Below are 10,633 nucleotides of genomic sequence, written 5' to 3'. Positions count from 1 at the left end.
TGCGCCAGGAAGGGTTCGAACCTTCGACTTTTTGTTTAGGAAACAAACGCTCTATCCGCTGAGCTACAGGCGCTATACATTATAATACTCCCGCCACTTGTTATTGGGCCGGGCCAGCACAGCACTAAGAGCTCCCAAACAAAGATTTGCAGATTTGGCCTTTTCATAAAGGCCCCATCAAGTTTTTGGCTTTCCTGAACGTTTCTGGCCCACCTATGATAGCGCTATCCGCAAGTCCACCCCGCTTGCCCACCTATGATAGCGCTATCCGCCGGTCTGCCCCCACTTAACATCATACTCGCACGGAAAACAAAGAAATTCAATCTGAGAAAGAAAATGGCAAGAATGAATGAAAATAACATTTCTGCTATGATCAACAATGAAACAATCAATTACAGTAGGGATGAGAAAAAGAATCAGGTCGCCATTCTTTCTTTAACCGATAGGAGGGGAAAATGAGAAAATGGACAGAAGAGACACAGACTTCCAATTGTGAAGAATTTTTCACTGCGCCGACTGCATGCAATTGTTGTCAACCAAGGTACACCGACGACGTACATGCCACCATTGCTACTTCCCGCAAAAATGATTACCATGGCACCAGTGTGCTGTTGTGAAGCCATTGACTAGAAGACAGAATTCACATTCCTGACTTTTTGGACGAAAGAATTCTATCAGAATCAGCCAGCGGAGCTCTAACAGAGCCGTCCTCCATAGGGATTCCCTCTTTACCGGAAAAATGATCAGCAAGAAAGATTCTCCTTCATCCTTAATCCTCAGTGTCACGAGAGCCGGACGGCTCGGGAAAGATCTCCTTGGATTGCCTCCTGCGGGAAGAAGAATGATCCCCATTGCTCCCGCCAGACGATTTGATTGTCTCTGAGCGTTTCAGAATGTTGTCGTCCCTAGAAGGACCTATATCAGACGAGCTATGCCGCCAACTCCCAAAGAGTGCAGCGTTCCATGAACCCCGTGACGATGTTGCTCTCAACCTGGCTGAGCCATTGCCATTGTCTTCTCTCACCACTTTCAAAGGGTTCTCTAGTGCTTTTAGGATGTACTTCATTGGTGGGCGTTTAGAAGACCGAGGATTCAAGCAGGACTTGGCAACAATCGCCATTGCCCAGACTTCCTCCAGGTGGTCCTCGTCAATGATAAGTGTTGGATCAATGATCTTGCTCATAAGGTCCTTCTCGTAAATATTGACGTACCGCAGGGTGGCATCAAGCCAATCACTTGTGGCAGCATCATTTGATGCACTGATACCAAGTCTCCCTGTCACCAGCTCCAGTAAAACTTTTCCAAAGCAATAGACATCATATGGGCAAGTTGCAGATGGGGAACCTGTTTACAGAGAAAATTGGTCAATTAACTTGCATAATGTAAAAGGTAGAAGACGATGTTCAAACCATTTTTCACAGACAATAGGACAGTTCACAGTTGAGCCATCAATTTTAGCGTGAAACTGAGTGAGGACTAATCAGCAATTCTCAAGATTAAAAATACTTGAAAGCAATGAAAGATTCCATGCACAAACTCACCAGAAGAACCTTGATCTGCCGTCCTGCATTCGCACAAAAATAAAGCATCAGGAGATGGAAAGGGACTTATTTGATATAAGAAAATGAAACTACACCAAGGAAGCATTTGATAATGTAACTATCAACTAAAACAAGGATACTACATGTCCATTGACAATAAGATATGGCAAGTAAAATGGAACGAAAGGAAATAAAATAGTTCACGATTACCTACGCTCTCATGGTCCTACAAGCACTAGTTTTATCGCAGTTATCAACATCATTTAGATTTTGCATAGTGCCACAGCACAGCCTCAACATGACAAAGATTAGGCCAAGAAACAGCAGGTTCACCACGTAACTGACTGGAATCATGTTGACAACACCCTATTTCAATTCACCAAATAGTCAATTATTTATTTAAAAGGTAATTCATCTAAATTCATGCTACAAAACAAGTAAATACTAGTTTCATGGTTACCACTTGAACAAAACTACCATTGAAACAGGATGGTGCAACAGTGAACACAATATAAGTATGGATCCACAAAGGAAGCATGTAGCATGGAAAAGAGAAACAAGCCATGCAGAGATGGTGTCTGGAACTTACGAAGAAAATCTTAACAGCTTTGTGATAACATTTTGGTGACCTTCCCCTTCCTGAGGGCACGCCTCACTCAAGCTACCAAGGCGCACATCAAATTTATCATCAAGAAGGACACTGCTTGCTTGCACGTCCCTGTAGTAAAGGACCGACAAAATTAGTCCACAGCAAGCGTTTGTATTGCATCTAATTTATTGGTCTTTGAAGGAAGCATCTACGCAGTCAGAATCCTTTGTTTGCCATATAAAACTGACAAAACGACAAAACAACCAGAATTGATTGCGATCTACTGCATGCCCCCACGTTCATAACAAAACAAAAAATCCCTGGTGAAATCAGGGTGACAAAAACTTCCCGTTATTTTTTATGGCAAAATTGGTGGGTATTTAAATGATATAGACCAGCAGAAACATCTCAGCAAAGATATTAAAGCAAATAACAGCAGTGTCCACATTGAATTTCCAGTACTCAGATAACGCACAGAATATGTCGCATCAAGCACGAAACACTAATTTTGTGATTCAGAATTACTAGCACACATTAGCATATGTTCAATGTATTCATAGATGTCACCAGGTCTATGGGGAAAGTTTATTGCAGTAACTGCTGAAACCTCCGGTACCAAAACGAAGAAAATCAATTATCAGAGCACCCACAGTGAAACACACATAGTGGAGACCGACTGTCAACCACTAAACCCCATGTAATAATAAAGATTGAATTTCTAAGGTAAATCTAAAACTTTATCATCTTATAAACAAAAAAAAAATGCTAACAGATACACAGCAAACAAATATAACATCGACAAAACTACATAGAAGTTTATACCTGTGAACCATTGGTGGAGAACACTCATGATGCAGATAGCAAAGAGCCTCAGCTACCCCCGTTGCAATCTTCAACCTCTTTATCCAGTCCAAAGATTGCATGCCCTCATCTTCCTCCCTTGACTTTCTGTGCAGTGCACTTGACAGATCACCATTTCGGACAAACCTATACACAAGAACTTTTTCTTCTTCTTTATCAAGGCAGTGCCCCAGGAAAGGAACCAGCCTTTCATGCAATCCTTTCGTAAACAAATCTAATTCTGCCAGATATGCATCCTTCCGAGCCACACGCGAAGTGATCCTCTTCACCACCACGGCAGTCCCGTCTTGGAGAACACCATGGTATAGATCACCTGAGTGACCGTGCTTGATGAGCCTCTCTTCCCCAAATCCCGAGGTGGCATTGGCAAGTTGGTCGTAAGCAAATGAATCACCGACTTTCGCCGTGTTTGCGGACAATGCAGAAGGCTGTGAGCCACCAGTAGCTGCAGCTGTGCCGGTGGCTGACACTCCCGATGGCGCACTTGGTGATGCCCCACTTCCCCTCTGATCATTCCTCCTCCCTGTCCTCCCAGAACACACAAAGCAGAACACAATGGCTGCAACCACGGCTATCAACAGGAGGCCTCCACCAATGGCCCCGATCAATATGTACTTCAGATTCTTGTGCTTCTTCCTTGCCGGTGAAGGTGTAGGCTGTGGTGCGGGTGGCATAACTGGACCATTATATGGCAAGCCACGGCTGGCATAGAACTGCTGGCAATCAGCCTGGGTACGCTGTCCCAGAACATCAAGGAAGCAATTCAACTGAAACGAAACATTGCCGCCGCCGCCATCGGACACTCCTAGCTTGCCATCGAAGTAGTTCCCAGAAATATTGGCCAGCAGCACCTGGGCGAACAGCCGGCGAAAGGTCTCTGGCACACCGCCATAGAACAAGTTCTTAGACAGATCCACCACCAGCGCATTGGCTGGCAGCGCAAGCCCTGCCGTGGGCAATTCGCCGGTGAGGTTGTTACGCGACACGTCCAGAACGCTGAGCCCCGGGAGCGACCAGACCGCGTCGGGCAAGGCGCCCGAGAACGCATTGTCCGAGAGGTTGAGGGTCCTGAGCCGCGTGAGACTCGAGAGCGCGGTGGCCGGGAGTTGCCCAGACAGTTGGTTGCCTGCGAAGTTGAGGGTGGTGAGGTTGCCGAGGCCGACGAGCGCGGAGGCCGGGATATTCCCGGAGACGGCGCAGTCGGAGATGTCGAGGGACTGGAAAGTGGGCGCGAGCCCGGCGCCTAGCCACGCCGGGATGGAGCCAGGGAGCCCGAACCCCGCGGCGTTGAAGGCCTCGAGCCGCGTGAGGTTGCGCAGCCCGTCGACGTCGAAGCGCGGCGACAGGCGGCCCAGCCGCGTGCGCCGCAGCCCGACGAGGTTGAGCGAGACGACGCGGCCGGCGCGGCAGCCCACGCCCGCCCACGCTGCGCACGGGTCCGCATGCCGCGGCCAGTCCCGCGCCCTGAGGCCGAGCGTGCCCCGCAGCGCGTACAGCCCGACGAGATCCGACCGCGACGTCAGGTTCCCCTGCGCCAGCACCGCCCCGGGCGCCGCCGCCGCCGCCACCAGCGCAACGAGCAGCAGCGCCCAGAGCCCGCGCGCGCGCTCGCGCATCATCACCTCGAGCGCCTCCTCCTGCCGATGCCGCCGCCGCCGCCGTCCCCCATGTCCACTCCGCGTTACAGGTATCGATGGGATTGGGGAGGGAGGCGGAAGCGCTGGAATTCGGAGCGAAATTAAACGCAATAAAGGCGGAGAGGGGGCAGAGGCCGAGCTACGCAGGTAACTACAGGGCGCCACCACCAGAGACAGAGAGGCCTCCTCCCTTGGGCTGGGGGTCTCTCACCACCCCGCCATTAATGCCCAAAGTTACACTCCCCTCAACTGCCTCCCAATTATTACTCCTCCACTTCTCCCTCCTCCGATTCGAACCCAGCACGAGCAGCACCCAAATTCCGCACCTCTCGAGCTCGCCCGCGGCGGTGGGCGCGGCCGGAGCTGGGGAAGGGAGAGACGAAGTGGAGGGAGGGACGAAGCCGGTGCTAGTATTGCGGGGTTTTGTTTTGCGCAAGGAAGGAGGAAGCTGTTAAATGTTTTTGAAATTCTCGGGGGGCTTTGAATGGAAGGGTTTGTTTTTGCTTTCCTTCCTCTGCGCTGTCCGCGATTTGCTGCCACGTTTGGTTGTGTTTTTTTAAGCAGCCGGAGGCCGAACCCGGCTGGGTGTTTGGGGTTTCTGGGATCTGACGGCGCCGGCTCTTTTCTGGGGCCGAAGCCGAATCGAGCCGAGCGAGCGCGGATGATGAGCGCCGTGCCAGCGGTGTTCGTGTGCAGGCGCAGCGCAGGTGTGATGACTGATGAAATGAACTGGTGCGCGGTGGGTTGGTCGGGTGGGTGCGGGCGTTTAGTGGCCGGTTCCGGGGGTTTGGTGGGGTTTTTGATGGGACTGATGGGCATAGCGGACGGCCAGACGGGGAGGATTGCGGAGGAGGGTCAACGAGGCTGCTGCTTTGGCTCGTGTTCGAGTCAACCGGCTCTGCGGCTGCGAGCGGCCGGCGTGGAAGCACGGGCGGCCGGCGGGGTTGTGGATCGTGGGCGGCCGCCGGCCAGTGGATTTCTCATTTCTGGTTCGGTTTTTTTTTTCTTTTTCCTGCGCCCTGCGGCCCCTGCCGGCCGCCGATCTACTACCTGCTGGGTGCAGCGACATTCGATGCACGGTAAACATGGAAGCGCTGCAAATGTTACAGGCTGTAGAATGTGCGGGATTCTTTCTTGGACTTTTCACTGCCTGCCGAATTAGTAGCACGTGAGTATCACCCATGGCTGTCCATTTTCTGGAGCATTAAACTGGCTAGATCTAAGCATTCACTGGGCTGTGGGCTGCATAGTAGTATTAGCTGCGGTGATTTGGCGATCTGTGTTCTGTTTGCGTGTGCTCCGGTAAAATTGGTAGGTAAACATATAGTGCAATTCCTTTTTTAGGAAGATCATTAGTACTATATACACCAAGATCCAAGCATTTTTTTATGAGCTGGAACAGGTTACAGAATCCTCCTACCAGCTGTATCCGGAAGGAATCCTGCTGAAATTGCTCATCATTTTTACAGGCTACTAGTACTCATCCACTCATCCAGACTTTGAGCCACAGGCCGGCAGCCGGCAGGCGGCAGGCCAGCCCATATATATCTCGAAGCAAGGCGTACGCGTGTACTACTCGTGTTTGTTGTCTAACCAGCCGATCTGGCACCGCGGAGCATCCACCTGGCTTCTGCTTGCGTGGAGCCACCATGCGCCCTCTTGCTTGCCGACGGGTGGAGTGGACCTCAGAACGTACGCGCGTCACAGGCGACAGGCCGAGACAGGATCCACGCCGCGCACGGCGCACCCAGCGCGTGGGGCAGGCTGCCGACGCGGCGGCGGCGCCCGCCGCGCGAGGACTCCGAGAAAACCACCTGACGTGCCCATGGCTGCTGCTGCCGCCTGCCGCTCTGCCGTCCGTCCCCGCGGCCGGCTGATGCTGGAGACAGGAGCATGGAAAGCATCGGGGGAATGTTCCGCTGCAGGCTGGTGCCTTGCCTGCGCCCTCTTGGATTTTGGCCGCGTCCTCCCTTTTGACTTTTTGACCGCTTCTCCTGCACCGCGTGGTCGTGCCTAGGCCAACGTGTTTCACTGTCTCTTCTCTTCCGCTTTGGATGCATCGTGGTTTGCGTTGTATCTGCGTGGGAAACTGGAGAGATGACCAGCATCTGCTGCTCATCAAAATTCAAAAGAACGATAGGGTTAAGATGCCCCTAGATTTTTTTTTTTTCAACTTAAGCCTTTCATTCATCAAGAATCATCAGGGTTACAATCAGAAGTGAGTAAGTGATCAGGTGAGCGACACAGGATGGAGCAAAATGCCACCCTTCCATCCTGTTGTCCCCAATAAATCTGCTTAGGTACAGTATGAGTCGCTTGGTTTAGTTGCATGATCTGGTAGAGTACATCAATTTTAAAGCAGAAAAACAGAAACTAAGCTCTCGTGGTCATAGGCTTATATCGAACTGATACTATCTAAAGGAATAAGAACCCAGGAGCAAATTCAGCGCAATACGTCACCATGGTCATCAACCTAACTAGCTAGGATCTGCACTATAGGACTACAGTTGCAATGCATTTGGTTTGAGGGTGAAATTGGATGGGATATGGCATTGTGGATTTACGGTGGAGATATCCATGTTGTGCTTAGTCTTCACCGGATGGATAAGACTAGTCATTTTTCTGTTTGGTTGATAGATAAAAGTGAGTAGATTGAGAATAGTTGACTGATTGTAATTATTATTTAAAAATGAGACGCTAATAAATATGCACTAGTACTAATTTTATCATGATATTAATTAGCATCACTACTATCCTTCACATAAAACATGTGCTAATCAACATATTATCACCTAACCAAATTAATATTACCATCATTGTTACTAAGTAATGATATAACATGTCAATAATTCTTAATTTATTTATTAGTGACAAAGAATTAGAAGGCATGGACATACTTTTCTAATAGATTTTCACAAGCGAGCTTACAACATCTATAGAGAATATTCTCCTATGATAGATATATATATATCTGTCCAAATCGCACGTGGCAGAGACGCTCTTCATACATGGATCTCCATTGCTGTGAGGTGGCAAAACTGGCAACTTGGGTCGTAGAGCTCGGGGGAAGAAGCGACCACGTCTTAAGAAAATTTATGCGTTTTTGTCCTTTTGATTGATGACATAGTAGCAGGTGTACCTTTATTTTTATTCCCAACAGGCAACAGAGCTGCAGAGGGCACACTACTTTCATATTATTTCCTTTCGGAGAACACCACACACGACACATGTACGTGCCAACCAGATTTGGTTCCACTGTGCAGCTGAGATCTGCGTGGACCCATGCATACACAACACAAGCCACTCGCAAGAAGGCGTCGTGTTAGTTGAAGTGTCCGGTGAAAATTGCATGTGCTTAAGGTTGGATGCAACCTTATTGTGATCAGATTCTGACCTTAAACAAGCCATATATGTTGATTGAAAAAAAAAAGAGCAGGTCCTAGTTGTAAAGTGAGCTGCATTTTTATAGACTACTGGGATAGGAAGGGTTTAGGTACGGTGCACGCAATGTTTGAGCTGCCCACATCATGCCAATCCGCGGCCGGCTGCACTGGAGTACGTACGCGGCTGCTTCTGTCTGAGATGCGTGATGTATCATGTACCCGCCCATCAGTCATGAACTCATGATCGGTCTCTGTCTCTCCATTATTGGTGATGCAGTTAGCCTAAGTTTAAACTAACACTAACTTGTATGCTTCAATCGTACGTACAGTGCGTGTCCACGTGCAGGGCCGAGACTCTTTTTGACTTTGAGTCAAGGAAGTGAGCGTAGCCGAATTTATTGGGATGGAAGGTGTGTCAATGAGTCCATTCTGATTCCTGTCTATTCCACTTCAAAATTAGATGCCAATTTTTTCTTGTTAATAAAAAAATCATGAACTACCATCTATATATGCCGGTTCATATAATTGTATGATAGCATGTACTATCTTCTGTCCCAAAATATTTGACTTTATATGCATGGGTATGGAAATTTTTTGAGAAGTGAAGATATATATTGTACGAAAAACGAGAAGAAGATAGGGATAGAGAGATGGAGAAAGAGATGTATTGGAAAAGATAAATGTGTTTTGGGAAAAGAGAAAGGTGCATTAGGATGCTATAAGGTCAAATATATTGGGACAAAAATTAAAAGCTACAAGATCAAGAATTTTCGGATGGAGTGGTTATATTATATATGAAAATATATATTTTAAGATAAACAAAGTAATATTAATTCATTCAATATCATAGATATTGATAATTTTTTTACGTAAGATCCAATAGACTTGAGATATTTTGATTATAATAAAATAGAATGACCTTTTTTTAGGATGAACAAAGTAATTTTTGAGCAACAACTATAGACTTGTGCACTTAATAACATAATGATTGAAGACCGCTATTTCAGCATTGTTTATCAAACAACCCAATTTTGTGACATATGCATGTTTAGATCTACTATGATTATAATATTAGCTAAAATTGTTTCATTTTTTATCTACACAAGTTAGATTAAAAGTTGGATTGTTACAATCGAAACAACAAATTACAAGATTTCCATAACGCACCTCGAATATGCTTTTTTGGTTATTATGAATGTTTTTCATTTGAACTAAGACAATGTACAACAATAATCTAGGAATCCAAATACCACTACAAGAGATGTGACCTTCTATGACGATTATATGCTGACAACAGAGCAATCTGTCACTAAATTATTTAGATAATGACGATTTTCAAGAGCCAACCTTGGTTAATGACGAAAATATATTACCTGTCACGAAGTCAAAATCAAAATCGTCATTACCTATTTTGGCATATGACAAATGTTCATGCATCATAGTTATTTATTGAATAAAAAAAATTATGGTTAGATTGTTCTGACATAATTTATAATACTATAAAAGTCCTTCGCAATGTTAATTTGTCACTTGTTTGAGTCCATAATTCTACCATATCATTATTAAATATTTACTTCTCTCTACTTTAATGATAAACTACACCCTAATATTGCTTAGAAAAGCTGCAATTGGTCTCCTGCCAATGATTGGTGCAAAAAATGGCCACCAGCCAAAAAATTTGTCTCCCCACCAACAATAAAATTGTCCCTCTACCTCCCCACCAATGATTCCCGCCAGCCTCTCCATCTCCCGCCATCTTTTTTTGGACCAATTGCCACTTATGTCCACTATAACACGTCCTTCATGTATTCAAATCAAGGGTATTACAGTAAATTGCTATACAAGAACTGAAACCCTACACATTCCAGTCTGATTTCATCTTTCCCCTTTCCCCTGTGCATCTCGCCGCCACCACTCCCCCTCTACCTCTGCCGTAGCTCTTGCTCCCAGAAGCCAGCACCACCAGCCAGCACCACATCTACCAGCTACCCCCTTCCTTCCTAGTGCTAGGCGACGAGTTCTGCTCCAAATACAAGATGCCTCCTGGGAGAAAGGTGCAGACTGCCAAGATCGTTGAGACGCCCACAGGTAATTCCTCAAGCTTGAGCGCCAGGCAAGGGAAAAACAAGTGGATCTGAGGGGTGCCAATGGGGATTTGGTTTTTTTGGTGTTCTGATGTTCGAACTTAGGGTTTGAGGTGAGGGGATTTTGGTTCCTGTGGGCGAGTCTGTGTCCAGTGGCAGTGAGTCGGCGAGGGATGTGTGCCTCCATCCACTTGAGCTTTTGGGGGAGTGGGCAGCAAGTGAGGAGTGGCCTTCTGGAGTGAGGAGATGGCTGTTGACGGCCCTGTGTCTGCACGGATGAGTTTCTGTTATGCGTATGCAGGGAGATAAACAGTAGAAGCTAGTTAGCTAGCATGTATGTTTGTACCATTTCGTTCATGGTTTTTGAAAAATCAAAGAAAAATAATTGTAGATCCATATGGCTTCAAACTAATTTTGTTAGTTTATCAGATCCATCCTATACAGAAGAAAAATGTGTTTACACATTTTGTTATTATGCAGATTTCTATGTTTAATAAATATGAAGAGAATGTTTAAAGCAAAATAAATCTTGAGTGCC

General features: G+C 46.8%; 1 protein-coding gene and 1 non-coding gene across 2 annotated transcripts; both read right to left on the bottom strand.

Moving 5' to 3' along the window:
• TRNAR-CCU lies at positions 1 to 73 on the bottom strand. Its single transcript has one exon. It is a non-coding gene; the product is annotated as a tRNA-Arg (tRNA).
• On the bottom strand, positions 342 to 5,338 carry LOC8063350 (probable LRR receptor-like serine/threonine-protein kinase At2g16250). Its single transcript, XM_002463917.2, has 4 exons — positions 2,953 to 5,338; positions 2,131 to 2,259; positions 1,542 to 1,564; positions 342 to 1,344 (listed from the first exon to the last, which is right to left on the bottom strand). Exons 1-4 carry the CDS (start codon positions 4,608 to 4,610, stop codon positions 770 to 772), a joined length of 2,385 nt encoding a protein of 794 aa, XP_002463962.1. The 5' UTR covers positions 4,611 to 5,338; the 3' UTR covers positions 342 to 769.

The sequence above is a fragment of the Sorghum bicolor genome, chromosome 1, assembly GCF_000003195.3.
Source record: "Sorghum bicolor cultivar BTx623 chromosome 1, Sorghum_bicolor_NCBIv3, whole genome shotgun sequence".
Classification (NCBI taxonomy): Eukaryota; Viridiplantae; Streptophyta; class Magnoliopsida; order Poales; family Poaceae; genus Sorghum; species Sorghum bicolor.
The sequence above is the reverse complement of the archived record's forward strand: the minus strand, read 5'-3'. Positions and strand labels throughout refer to the sequence as shown.

What these genes read in the sequence shown, in the direction of transcription:
- LOC8063350 (XM_002463917.2), bottom strand. Translation starts at nt 4,610, where the DNA reads ATGATGCGCGAGCGCGCGCGCGGGCTCTGGGCGCTGCTGCTCGTTGCG. An exon ending in TCTCCACCAATGGTTCACAG is followed by an intron (nt 2,260 to 2,952) that starts GTATAAACTTCT and finishes CCTTTACTACAG; the next exon opens with GGACGTGCAAGCAAGCAGTG. An exon ending in GGCAGATCAAGGTTCTTCTG is followed by an intron (nt 1,345 to 1,541) that starts GTGAGTTTGTGC and finishes CTCTGTAAACAG; the next exon opens with GTTCCCCATCTGCAACTTGC.